Below are 14,512 nucleotides of genomic sequence, written 5' to 3'. Positions count from 1 at the left end.
GAGATTTTGGCCAGGATCGCAGCAATAATCAACATGCTCACCAAGATTTTCGCACTGGTTGAGTCAAACCCAAACCCACTGTTACTGACCAGTGAAACTGGAAGGAGACAGTGCTCCAGGAGACGTCCAGGAAAAATATGATATGACTTTATCAACCATTCTCCGGATACACAGAGACAGTCCACCATGAAAAACCAATATTTATTTATTGTAAAGATGCTAAACAGACTCACTGCTAATTGCAAAAGATTCTTTAATGGCACCAAAGCAAAACGGATTACAGACAATGGCAGAAGCCATGGTACCTTTGTAAAGCAAATTCTAAAGAAGGCAATGCTGGCCCTACATTTACATTTTTTGTTTCACTTAGCAACAGAGACAACATGCAATGTTTCAGCATTCCACAGCCCAGGACTCTGGAATGCCAGGTGGGGGTGTATTAGGTTACACGTCCCTGGCATATTTCTTAGCTTGGACACTCTTTCATATGATCAAGCGTGATAATACTTTCATTTATGGGGCTGGAGAAGCATGCAAGGCAGGATAGAGAAGTACAGATCTGCAGTGCAGCACAGCAGAGACTTCCCAGGGAAAAAAGGCTACACAAGCAGAAGGAGAAATCTAGATCTCAAATTTCTTGCTGGCGCTGCATATTTTCTCAGCTTTGGAGGATTTGCATTCTAATAAGAGCGGCCAGGGCGAAGAGGACGCAGGAAGGAAAGCCTATCATTGAGGTAGATTGCTGAGTAATGTGGAAGGTTATCTTTTTCTCGTGCAATGTATTGAATCCCACTTCCATCGCTGTGCTCACACAGCAGCCAGGCACCTCTCTGGACTTTGTGGGAAGACATGATGTCATTGTCGAATCCCGCAGCCAGGTTGGTTGCTTGCCTTATTACTCTGCTCCTCCCATGATAGTTGGGATGCTCATAGAGAGTGATCTGGGGATCATGCAGATCTTCAGTGATCATCTGCAGAGAACTGATCGTGTCATTCATGCTTCTACCAACATAGTCATGTTCCCCCTCTTCTAGTACCATTAGCCTGCCTGTATAATTTATGTGCTCATAAGCCACCCAAGGCTGGCCAACTACTTTCACTGAGGAGATAATATCATTAAAGTCCAAATGTCCCAGATTGGAAATGTCAGAAGTTATTTCTCTAGACACCCCCCTGAAGTTGGCATGCTCATAAATGATGATTTTGCCCATCTCAAGAGTCCTGAGGATGAAAGTCCTTGCTGTTGGCCTTGAATGACAGCCTGCATGAAAGGAAGATGAAAACAAGAATGCTTGTAAGAACACTTTTTACAAAATGATAGAGAGCATGGGGAAATAAAGAAAATGTAAAACATTTTGAACAATGAATAAATGTATCAACAGCTGGAAAAGAGTGAAGGCTTTACATAGTAGTTTGTATTTGGAGGGAAAAAGTAAAATGAAATATGTGCCCACAACTGCCCACTTTTAAATAGTTATGTGTTGGGTTAGATATACATCCAAGATGAAGTTTTAAATTATCTCACACTCACTCCCCACAACTGTGTCTCCCTGGCCCCCTCCAGGCTGTCCCTGGGTGAGGTTTGTCTCTCCTGCAGCAGCCATCCATCTCCTCATGCCCTGAGAGATGGCTTCAGTCTCTGCACACGCACACAGCAGAGCCTCACGGCTGTGCTGCAGCTCTCAGCCCAGCACTAAAGCCTCCTGCCCTTGCCCTGCACTTCACAGCAGCTGCCCAAGAAGCCCTTCCAGCTCTCCTGTGCCAAGGGTGCCTCTTACCTTGCTGTCAGCTGCAGGGCTGCGAGAGCTGAGGGCAATTCCTCCAGTGCAGGGCTGTGGTTTGGGAAGGGCATCTTACCAGCCTCCCTTTATAGCTGGCTCAGAAGTCTTGTGAAACAGCCAACTGCACAGAACTGGGAAGTGGTACCATGCCTCCAGGCACCAAAAATCATTAACTATCCTGTCCTAGATTACATGTTCCTATGATCAGACATCTTCTTTGTCTCTTTCAAAAGTCCCATGAAGTGCGAGTGACTTGATGAAACCTGGGAAGTTCAATTCCTGTTTGTCCTTCTTCTCTAGAAGAAAATGGAATCAGAGTAATAAAAATGTATCAAAGCATTCTCAGACACACAGGCTACAGAATGTTTCTGACTATTGGAGTTTTCATTTTTGCTTTTCTGGGAATAATATTGCATACACAACCTTAGTCTTACTAACAGTTTTGATGGAAGGTTTCCGAGTGACAGTGGTGACATTCATGTAATATTTTTCTTTTTCTTTTCCCTCTTCTCCTTACAATCACAGTATCATTGATGTTGGAAAAGGCCACTAAGATCATCTAATCCAGCCTTGAACCAAATGCCACCATACCCCCTAAACCATATTGCAAAGGATCATTTCCACTTGTGTTTTGAATATTTTCAGGTATGGTGACCCTACCACTTCCCTGGGCAGCCCATTCCAAACCTTAAAAATCTTCCAATGAAGAAATGTTTCCTAATATCCAGCCGGAACTTCCCCATACACAACTGAAAGCCATTTCCCCTTGTCCCACCACTGACTGCCTGGAGAAGAGACAAACCCCCACCTTGCCAAAAGCTCCTCTCAGGAACTGTCAAAAGTAAACATATCTGCCCTGAGCCTCCTCTTCCTCAGAATAAAAACTCCCAGTTGCACCAGTGGCTCCTCATCAGACCTGTGCTCCAGACTCTTCACCAGCCTTGCTGCCCTGGACTCACTCCAGCACCTCAATGTCTGTCTGCCAGTGAGGGGCCCAAAATGAACACAGGATTCCAGGAGTGGCCTCAGCAGTGCTGAGTACAGGAGGACAATCCCTGCCCTGCTCCTGCTGGCCACCCCATTGCTGATCCAGGCCAGGTGCCATGGGCCTTCCTGGCCACCTGGGAACACTGATGGCTCATGTTCAGCTCTCTGAAGGTGTAGATGCACCATCCCTTGAAGGGTTCTTCAGAGTCACTTGCAGCCCAAACCCTTCTCTGATTCCTTGACATATGTGTTCATGTATATATTTATGTATAGTAGTAGATGGGCATGGTACTATTGTAGATGATAAACAAAAGCACCAATGTTGTTGTCTCAAAACCAGATAGAAGAACACAGTTTGGAACCCAGAAAAGAAGTGTAAATAGAGAGGTCCTGGTATGGTGAAAAAACAGCTTCAAAGTCAGAATTTCAAGCAGAGACATGGCAAAAGACCACCAGAGATCTTCGCAGATACTTATTTTGTACAAAATACTGAATATTGTAAATGGTGCTTTATACTGTCAGTTTTGAATTTAAACACTTGAATTTGATTAGACATGGTGTTTCTTTCCATTTTATTGTGCTAAATATGAATCCAAACATTTTCCCAATTCAGTCTGAAGTAAATGCTTCAGATAATTCTTCTGCAGCCTGGGCTCCAGCAGCTGAGCTGAGGAGCTCCTGGGGCTGAACTCTGCTCATCCTGAGCTCTCCCTACACACGGCACTCGAAAAGTGACTTGGCCAGACAGAAACCCTGGAACTGGGGCTTTCCCACAAAAAAAATAAACACTCTTTAAATTAACTTTAGTGTTCTTTCCTTTTACTTTCAATCTTGATCAGCTGTTTGCAGGAACTATCATGGGCTTTCTCAGAAGAGCATCTTGTGTTACGAAATCCTACAGATCCACAGATGCTCTCTCAGTTCTCTTTTTCTTGCACTTGTCCTTGGATGTGATTCTACTTCTACTCCCTTGAAAGCAGGAGAGCCACATCTTGAAAAATTTCCCTTCCAAAAACCAAATTCACCAAGGAAGCCCCAAACATTAAACTGTGGAGAGACAAATTGCAGGGACACATTAATTGCTGAGTGCAAGGACAATGCAAAGGAGCTCATTAGACCCACTGAGGCAATGTCAGTGCACAGAAATCCCCATCAGGACAGCCTTGGTCTGACCAGGCTGAATGAGATGGACAAGGGACATTGATCATCTTTATTTACAGCAGGATTCCTCAGGAGCAATATAGCTCAGGAAATATTGGGATTTGCCTGTCTTGGCCCTTATGTGATGAGCTTGAATGATCCAGGGAGCCAGGAGGATGGTAGGATTGGTGAGTAATTGAATTTCAAGGTGACTTTTGATTGTCAATGGATCCAGTCAGCTGCTTAATACAGGGACATCTGTGTGGTGAATTATGGCTGCTGGTGGCTTTATCCAGTCAGGTCTGGAAAACCTCAGAGTATGCAGACTATCCAACTTCTTTGGGTGGTATGATTTAATATTTTCTGACATCATCATGAAAATTTTTCTCATTATGGCCAGTTGAATGCTCTCTTGATTTAGTTGTTTCTCACATTTTCATCCTCCTACAATATGCACTCTGAAAAGTTTAGCTTTATCTTCTCCGTAACTTGCTCATAAGTATTGAGAAGCTGCTATTATGTCTCACTGAAACATTTTCTCCCATCTGAACAATTCCAGTTCCCCAGCTTCTCCTCCCAAGGCTAGTGCTGCAGCCCCCTGACCTTCTCCATGGCCCCCCATTGAACTCGCCCAGTTTACCAACACCTTCTTATGCTACATCACCCAGAACTGGATGCAGTGTTCTAAATGCTGCCAAAGAAGCAATGACCCTTAATCTGCTGGCTTAGGCTCCTGGAGTGCAGCCCAGGATGCTGTTGGTCATTTTTGCTGCCAGGGCAGATTTGGTTCATGTTCAGCTTGTGCCTACAAAAACCACAAGGTCTTTTTCAGCTCCCCAGAGAGTCAGTGCCCAGCACCTGTCATTGCCGGGGTTCTTCCTTCCCAGATGCAGGACTTTGTCCACTTCCAGTTTCATAAGAGTCCTTGTCAGTCCGTTCCACCTGCCTTCAAGACCCTTTTGGATGGCAGCTCTGTTGTCAAGGGGTGACACAGGCAAATTTGTTAAACAAGCACCCCCTCACCTCCTGCAGCATATGTGCCTCAGTCATAAATATATTGGGACTGCAAGTCTCCATCTCAGAGGCACAAGTGTCCTGGTGAAAAAGGAACCAAAAAAGTGATATCTATGGAGCTGGAAAAGAGCAGTCTCAAAAGGGTAATGATCCTGGATGCCAAGAGAGGGAGATAATCTGCAAGAAATAGTGTCAGTGCTCTGTTGCTTCAGCCCATGGGTCACCAATCCTTTTTATGTTAAAGACTGAATAACTAAAGTGTCTGAGCTCTTTTAGAAGCAGAGGAGATCCTGCTGATTTATGAAGTAACAAACATGAAGATCCAGGTGGGAATGCAGTAGCCTGGTGGGAGAGCATCGCTTTTTATTTTGACAAACCTGACACTCATCCATAGTTATTAGGGTCATTAGGGAGTTTCTCAACTGACAGAATTATCAGCAATAAGACCGCAGGAGAATGATATTTCATCCATGAAATTCAGAAAGAGATTTCTTTTCCAGATGTTTTCTCTCAACACCTTCTTTAAGGATAAATGTTCTTAAAGAACTTCCCTCTCTTACACGGCAGAAGTGAAGAACATTCAAAATTTTGACACTAATGCTAATGAAAAATAAGATTTATTAAGACTAGCATTTGAAAAACCCAATTGTTGAAAAGTGGCAACATTGTACAAATAAAACCCTCTGTGACTTGGGTCTACATCCAAATGGGGTTAAGAGGACTGTGACAAGCTTTAGGGGCACTCTATTGCCTCAGTCCAGACAAGAGTTGACACGTCAGTCACCCTGTTCCCCTGCCCACCCAAAGAGTGTCCACACAGCCTCTGTGCACATTCTTGTGTTCATCTGATGTGAAAAATGCGTATTGTATGATTGGCTTTTTGCAAATATTAACATGAATATTATATGTGTTGTGTTAGAAAGTTATGCTGTAATAATTTTCTTAAGTAGTGTGTTAAATATAGTTTTGGGTTATAACAAAATGTTAAAATAGAAACTATGCTATGTAAGATACTTTTTTAAGAAAGGACTCGCAGTGAGATAGCAGTCACAGGACACCTAAATCTTTCAGAGAAAAAGAATTTATTGCCCTCTTATCAGGAGAAGCGAACTTCTTCCCGCCTCGAAGGTGCTGTTAGGATTATGAGGAAGAAGCTGACGATAACCAGACAGAATCCTGTGTTTGAATGGAATTTATGCATCATATATGAAGTGTATGAATATGCAACAGGCTATTGTTTTTAAGGGTTAATCCTCTGTTAGCGAGTGTCCTTTTTCAGGCTTGTACTGCCCAGAAAAAGGTACCTGGACATCTGTAACTCTTTGTTTCTGTTGTCTCATATTGTCCTAATTCAAATTGTCCAAATTTTTATTACTCTAATTGTATTACTATTTTTATAACCATTTTATTACTATTAAACTTTAAAAATTTTAAAAACAAGTGATTGGAATTTTTCACATCTGACAAGGGCCAGCAGGAGCTGCAGTGTCTGTAGGGCACAGCCCTGCCCCAAGCAGAGGTGTGAGCCTGGGTCGTGGTGTGGTGTGTCCATCAGTGTGCTCGGAGCAGCTGATTCACAGCAGGATCCACTCACTCAGGTGCATGTTGCATTGTGATTTCAGGGTTTACCTCAGAACCTCGGGTCCCTCCCCGATAATTCCCTCCCAGGTGTGTCAATCACCTCTCCTTTCCCTCCCTGACCCCTGCCAAGCACTGTCTGTCAATCCTGGAATTCCAGAAGGGCGTTGAGTGATTGGCAGATTCAAAGGATGCCCTCTACCCCTGGGGGGGCATTGGGCCATCCAGGTGTTCTCTGTCCCTTAAGACCTCCTCCCATGTACCTGATTGGTGGGATTCCTACCTCTTCCTTCCCCCTCTCCCCTGGGTAAAAAGGAACAGCAGCCACGCGGTTCAGGAGTTCTGTTGGAGCTGTTGATGCATTCAGAGGCCTGTGGGCCAGAATAAAGCTATGGATTGAAACCCTCCAGCAGAACCGATTCCTTTTCCTTCACCATCTCCTAAATCTTCTCCGCCAGAGGCAAACCCGAGGGGCAGATCCTGTTGCAGGAGAAAGATCCATCCGCAGCCACCGGAGCTACTGCATTCCTGGACATGCCTCCAAGCGTCCAGCTGCAGCATCCAGCTAGCCAAAAGTATCTCTGGGGTGAAACCACCATAGTTGCCACTATTTGGTTCAGCACCAAGGGCCAGACAAGCTCAGGCACGTCCCGTCCGGCTTTATTGGTAAATATTCCAATAAGTGCAGCCTCATGCTGGCACCTTGCATCCCTTCAGGCTCCAGAGCAGTGGTCTGTGCCATGCTGCACTGCTGTGAGGTAGCCAGCCCATCAGCACCGCTGAGGCCAGATTCCCAAATTGTCTGGGCTCTCTGGGCTGCCTTGGCTGGGTCTGGAGAGTGCCTCTGTTGCTGCCTTAGCAAGATAAGTCTTGAACATGTCTGCCCTGCAAAGCCTCTAAAGCACCCTGCAGATAACCTGTCCTCAGCAAGGTGACAAGAGGAATTGCTGTTCCACAGGCAGAGCCAACCACAGAACAAGACCAGGCTGGTTTAGCTCACTGCCAAATGTACAAATTAGGCTCAAGGTCAGATCTTGTCTGCCAGGAAACCAGATGACAAGCAGGCATACCTGCTTCTTGTGTTCTGCAATACATGTGCAGGATGCTAACAGCAGGCTGCTAAAAGACAAGATTTACCCAAAGCAGTGCTCCCTTGTCAGCAAGCTGGTTTTAATGCCAAAGTTCCGCCTGCAGGCATAATGAAGGCTTCATACACCATTTAATGACTCAAGCATGGTCAGAACACAGCACTGGAATGCCTTATCACCTGTTTCTCCCTATAATTTGAAATTGCATTTCAGTATTTAGATTATTTCTTTCTTGTTAATCTGAAAAATTCATTTTGAGGCATTTGTGCCACTTTGTTTTGACTCATTGGCTGAACAAACTGTATTTCAGAAAGCCTCTTCTGAACACAGTTCTTCGAAACAGTTGGGGTTTTTTTGTGCGTGTGAGGCTGGTTACTCAGAAAATTTTTGTTCCCAGCTCAACAGGTGAGCTGACACATGATAATTGAACCCCCAGTATATTTTTGGCAACAAGATCAAATCTGCAAACACAAGTGATCCTATCATTGACAAGAGACAGTGTTGTGAATTTGGAATTAAACTCCACCCTTCCACATCATGTTTGGACAAACTCTGATTAACTAGAGGGATCTTGAGACAGAGGAGCTGGTTTTGAGAGGAGCAAAATTCCCACCAAATTTTTCTGCCTACCATAATGGAACTCAGATTTCCCAGATATCCCAGGCTTGAAGAAGAGAGATTGCAGAGGACCAAGTTAATAACATTGATATGATTATGATATGACATGACATGATACATACATTGTATGTTTCATATTTTATATTACATACCATGCATTATAGAGAATATACAATGTATCATATATAAATCATCTCTTATGTATTTCAGAAATCATATATTCTATCTGTTATATGTGGCATTATTCACACCCTCCACAGCAGGGTGCACTGCCTGTTGTGAGCTGTGGCAATGGGGTCTCAGAAATGTTGGTATCTGCTGTGAACATCTAAGCAGAGCTGATCCGGTGACCTAGGGATGGGTGGATAGTGAGCATAGGCTTTGGCTGGCTTCTTCCCCCAGGCTCTCCTAGTAACTGAATCCTTCTCCATACACACCTGAGCACTGATTTCCCCTGAAAAACCCTTCTCTCCCCCACATTATTTTTTTGCAATATTTTCAATCTCATTCGCTGAGGTGTGATGCCACATGTAGCAGCACATCAATTGTTCTCTTGATTTACAGGCAGGTGTTGCTGTCGAGGTCAAACTACAGCACGAACAGGGAAGAAATGCAAAACACATCCTTATTAAGATTAAATAAAATGCTCATAAAACTATCTTCCTTCCAAAGCAAATGGTCTGCTTTTTCTGGAAACATGGAAAGCAGGGGACAGAGCTTGAAAAACCTTCAGTCCTGCTAGCATGCCTATGGGAAATACAATGGTTTCACATGCCTAATCCCTACAGAGCAGGGATTCTCCAGCTACAGTGGAGCCAGTAGATGGCCAAAACACAGCTCTCTTTGTGTACCATAGCCTGAAAAGTCTTTGGTGTAATATAGTTGAGCAAGAAGGGAGCCTGTAGTTGGGACAAACCAGGTAGTCTGAAACAAGTAGAAACATTTTATTGTTGGGTTTTTTTCAAACACTTAGAAATGTGCTGAATGGCTCAATAATACAGTACGTTTTCATTCATCACTAAACAACATTGTCAAAACTCAAGGATTACCTCTTGACATGTTTTCTTTGCAACTGCTTCCACAGCCTTATCCAATCTTTGCTGTGTCAAGGTTTCTCTTCCCAATAAATCAGTTCCCATTCTATCCATGAGATCTATGAAGAAGTGATAGGCATGTGGGAGAATTTGCAGAACCTTTCTTTCATTTATGGTTTTGTCATTCACCTTGGCAAGATTTAAACTGAACTATATATTACAAAGATTACCATTTTTTTTGTTGCCTTTGAAGTTTATCTTATTATATTGTCTGTCTAATAATACAACATTCCCCCAAAGCAAACTGCTCCTGTATTAAGAAATAAAGAATTTCCATCTTGAACTTGATTGATCTTATCTGTACTGTACAGATAATTTTTGGATGCCACAGCTGGGTACATCTTTCTTCATCGTGAGCCTGCATGGATGAAGTGAGATGAGAATTACAAAGGTCACATGGAACCATAATAAAACCCTTCATCACATCTTAGCAGAGCTCAGATACTTCAGAGCAATGATTTCCCTGCATCTCCTTCTGAAAACATGCAGAAACCATAACTGAACTTCTACTAACCATTTACTGAATCCACAAAGAATCCCTCGGTGGATCTCAGAAATATAAAAGGCAGAGCCTCAAAATAAAGCCTCACCTCTTTTTTTTTTTAATGTTTGAAACACTTTCCCTCTACTCAGGGTCATGCAGGGCACCCCTGTAGTGCCATCAAAACAGATTCCAGATGAGCTCACATTTGTCTCAGTAGCAGTCTTCCCATACAGAAACAGAAACCCTATTTAAATTGGACCACATGTGATTTTTGTGGAACCTACCTGCTATCTAAAGAAATACTTTTATGCAAACCATCATGCTACACTCCATGTGAGATAAATCCTTGGTGTGTCCTAATGTCTTGATATCAAAAATATGATTATTCAGTTAAATTTGGTATTTTATGTATGGTCAGACTACACACCTGTAGTTTTATATAGTACACAAAGTTACTGAGAAAAATAGCTTAGAGAATATTCATACTTTGCTATTAAAGGGTTATTTTACAGTTGCTCATAGAAGCTGTTTTAACAGATATTTTCACCAGGCTGATGAGATACAGGGGTTCTTTGTTAAGGATGAGGTGTAGGGGCCATACAGCCCCTATACAGTCTTGCAGGACCAATGCCTCTAGGTCCCCTCTTGTGTGAACATCTGAGCTCTGGAGCCTCTGGAGGAACACGAGTCTGGTGTCAGATGCATTTGATCATTGTTGCCGTTTCTTGAGCAAAAAAAAATTGTAAAGCACTGTGGGGTGAATTGACATAACAGGATAAGGATCCCAGCTTTGGAATATGCAAGCTTGCCTTTGGAAGGGGTCTGCCAACAAACCTGAGTGCAAACCACAGCTTTGGAAAGCAAAGACTTGGATGGAATTATAAGTGTGAAGCCCAGCACTTTGCAAAGGACTTGCATCTGACAGCACCCTGCAGGCTGCGGGGGCTTGGCTCATGAACAGCTGGACACTCAGGAGGTTTTCTGAATGTGGGGACTTCTTCAGTTAAGTGAACTTAGGGTGCAGGGTTGCACACAAGGCATGGCAATTTGTGGAATGCTGCTGGCCTGAGTGAAAGCTTTCTGGATTGCTCTTTGCAGTAATTTTTCCTTGGAGAGGGAGCACCATCTGCAGTTAAAACTAGAAAAGCTAAAACACAACTGTCAGACATTTTTTTCTTTTTTTAAAATATTCTCAATGAGATTTTCAATTTAGAGATTCTGGAGAAACAGCAAAGGCATCTGGTGATTGGAAAAGTTGTCACGCAGTCGGTCAGATGCAAATGTAGAGTGTGCCAGTAGCTCTGAACAACATCCTTAGATGGATGATATTAAGTGTTCCCAGGGTTTATGAGAAGAGGAGGCTGGGGTGGGAACGGACTGCATACGACACTCTCCAAGAAAACCCTCCCCTCTGGAAGCACATATCTGATGCCAAATGTACATTGCCAGCCCTGCAATGACGCAAGCTGAACATCTTCACACTCGTGTACGTGATCCTGACCCAGCCACAACAGGGTCTCAGCTGATAATCTCACATTACAGATGTGCATGCTCACAGCAGATTATTGGCTAGTCTGTTCTGGGAATACCTCTCACCATCCCTCCCTCTTTCTTCAGAACTTCTCACGAAAAACACACAAACATCTCCCTCCCACAACACACTTACGTCCTGCTTGCAATGTCTTCTGGATTTCTGAATCATTTAGAGTAAGAATCACATCTAGGACATATCAAACGTGCTACCCACAATTCATGCCTTCTTTCAGAATTCCTGAAAAATTGTCTATCAGGAAAAGAAAATCTTTCTGCAAAAGAAACTCAGAGTATTGTGAAAGCATCAGAGAAAAGAGCAGCTGCAGCCTCTCACAACAAACTTCCCTGCTTTACCCAAACAAAAAAGTTACCATATTTCTGTGTGCATACAGCAGCTTTATTACTCATTTAACTGCAGAGAATAATTGTTTGAAGCATTTGAGATCCAACAGGTCTGCCCCATTTCTTGACTTTCTTTGTCCTGTCTCATCAGTGATTGAACTTCTAAGCAAATTTTCACTGTAGGTTTGCCAGTTAGGAGAGCAGTTTGCTGCCAAGCCAAGAGAAGCACAAGAAGATTTCCAGGTAAATATTTTGCTCACAACAATTCCTCCAAGATTTCACCAGGACCTTGCTCATCTTGACAGAGGAGTAACGTTTGCAACTGCCATGGAAAGGAAACAAAACATGGGAAAGAAATAAAGCAGGGACTGGGAGACAGCTGGAACAATGCATAACAACCCAATCAAACAGGTATTTGAAGCAGCTTTTTAAAATTGGAATGTGATTATGTTTTTATCTGATAAGTAAAAAGAAAAGGAATAATGACAGAGAATAAATGCAAGTGACAGAAATCTCCATGTTCCTCCCTCCTCTAAAAGTTTTCTACACTTTCTTAGACAGTGCAGCAGGAGGAGGTATAGTCTTTTATAAGTATAGGAAACTTTTGTGAAGTCAAAGATAGCCAGGCTGCTATATCCCAAAAGAAAAATTAATCCCTTTACCTGGGTTTTGCCAGATTAATCATAATACATTTCTTTGCCTTCTTTATCTTGTGTTTATAAGAAAGCCAAACCACCAATTTCAGGCCAGTTTCTACTATCAAGAAAAGAAAAAAGATTAAGTGCATACTTATATGTTCCACCCTAAGAGATATTGCAAGAATCTGCAGATCATAGTGTCAAAGAAAGAACACCAACAAGGATGTTCTTGCATCTTTATTTTCCCATTGTATGAATCCACTCCAGAATCTCAAATTCTTTCCCTATATGTGTTGTTTGACATTGTGCTTCACAACATTCAGGCATCATCCACTGCATGCCTGAGAAGCAGCTAGAAAGGCACTGTTCTTCTACCCTTCCATGCCACAACTATAAACCATCCAGCCTGAGCTGTAAACATGCTAATGCTTTAGCAGAGACTTCTGCCTACACAGCCCTGCACAGTAGGATAGGGTAGATTTCCTCCTCAGCCAGCCTTGCAAAGAACAGCATTGTGCTGGGACTTGGAGCCATACAGACTCATTGTGCTGATATTCAAAATTTATAAGTGCTGCTGGAAAAAGAGCTACTGTAGATGTAAAAGGAGGAACATGAAACTGAGAGACTGGGACCGGAAACCACAGCAAGGTTGACTGTATTGCTGAATTTGCACATCCTAGAATCACAAAATGACAGAATGATTTTGGCTGGGAGAGCTCTTAAGCACCATCTAGTTGCAACCTCCTGCCATGAGCAGGGAGATTTTCCACTAGACCAGGCTGCTCAAAACTTCAACCAACCTGGCCTTGAACACTTTGAGGGATGGATCAACCACGGCTTCTCTGGGTAACCTGTGCCAATGATTCATCACCACATCACAAAAAAATCCTTCCAAATGTCCAATTGAAATCTCCCCTCTCTAGGTTTCAAAGGCCCCAGTAAAAACCTGCAGAGCTGCACACAGTACTGTAGGTGGGATCTCACCATAGGGGATCACAGGGTGGGAACCCCCTGCCTTGACCTGCTGAGGACACCTTTGGCAGCCCAGGATAGGTTTGGCTTTCCAGGCTGCAAGCTCAGCGTGCTGGGTCACGTCCAATTTGTCATCCAGCACTGTCCCCAGTTCCTGGCCTGCTCCCAGTGCACTCATTCCCAGACTGAGCTGATCCCACGGATTGTGGGATCTCAGCACCTCAGGACTGAGGTGCAGAGAGACCGAGACCACCCTTGGGGGGCTCGGGAGTCCTGGAATGTTGCCAGAAGTGTCTGGTGGCAGGACTTTGATCCTACACAGGAGATGACACCTGTATGAGGACTGGGAGGATTTTACTGGGTGAATGGTGAAGGGATAAGTTAATTAAGGTGTAGAACACAGGGTTTAGGATTTCTGTACAGGGGGGTCTAAAGAAGTAAGATGGAGGAATTGGGGCGTGTCCTGTCCTTCTTCTTCTTCTTCTTGGCCTCCATCTTCTGTGGTGATGGTGGCACTTTGGGATTGGTCTTTACTAGAAGTGCACCGGTTGATAAGGGTAGAAGGTATTGGAGAAAAATTATAAATATTGTACATATAACTTCGGGTATAAAGATAAGTGACCGCCCCAGGGGCTGGGGAGTGTGCCCATGGCTGACTTGCTGTGCAGACCTCTGTCGGGCTGAAAGAAAATCTCTTAGATAAACAATTAATAAACACTGAGACCGAAACAAGATCAGAAGTCTCTCCTCGTCCTTTGAAGCGTGGGCTGTCCAAGGCCACTCTGGGCCTTTCCAGGCCACCTAAACAGCCGAGAAACCGACAAGCGGCATCCCTGAGCTATCTCCGGACATAAATCAGCCAGCAGGAGAAACAGAAAACCAACAAGCATAAATCAGCATAAATCAGCAACGAGAAACACTGAAAATCTACAAGTGGCGTTCACTGCGTGGGCTACTCCCCACCAACCCTTTCGGGGGGGGATCAGCCCTGAAGAGCTGAAGAGCCAAAGAGCTGAAAAGCAAAGAGGGCAGCTCCAATCTAGGACGAGTTCTCAGGAGAGCACTGATAGCTCCCGAGGAGAGAAGCCTGAAGAAAAAAGAAAAAGAAGAAGAAAAAAAAAAAAAACGGCCAGAAGAGTCTGCAAAAAACAGCAGTCACTGAGAACTACATCTCTCAGCTTCTACCGAAGACAGTTCGTAGCAGAGCAGCCCGGATCGGAACCGGAAGGCGCCTCCGGATTCT

At 43.7% G+C, this 14,512-nt stretch overlaps 1 protein-coding gene across 1 annotated transcript; it reads right to left on the bottom strand.

Moving 5' to 3' along the window:
- Positions 1-236: 236 nt before the first annotated feature.
- On the bottom strand, positions 237-1,935 carry LOC134414252 (epidermal differentiation-specific protein-like). The gene is made up of 2 exons (XM_063148540.1): positions 1,779-1,935; positions 237-1,261 (listed from the first exon to the last, which is right to left on the bottom strand). Exon 2 carries the CDS (start codon positions 1,209-1,211, stop codon positions 681-683), a length of 531 nt encoding a protein of 176 aa, XP_063004610.1. The 5' UTR covers positions 1,212-1,261; positions 1,779-1,935; the 3' UTR covers positions 237-680.
- Between the last annotated feature and the right edge of the window lie 12,577 nt (positions 1,936-14,512).

This window comes from Melospiza melodia, chromosome 2, assembly GCF_035770615.1.
Source record: "Melospiza melodia melodia isolate bMelMel2 chromosome 2, bMelMel2.pri, whole genome shotgun sequence".
In the NCBI taxonomy this organism is placed as follows: Eukaryota; Metazoa; Chordata; class Aves; order Passeriformes; family Passerellidae; genus Melospiza; species Melospiza melodia.
This window is presented reverse-complemented; position numbering and strand designations above follow the sequence as displayed.

Coding starts and splice junctions, on each gene's coding strand:
- LOC134414252 (XM_063148540.1), bottom strand. CDS start 1,211: ATGGGCAAAATCATCATTTATGAGCATGCCAACTTCAGGGGGGTGTCT.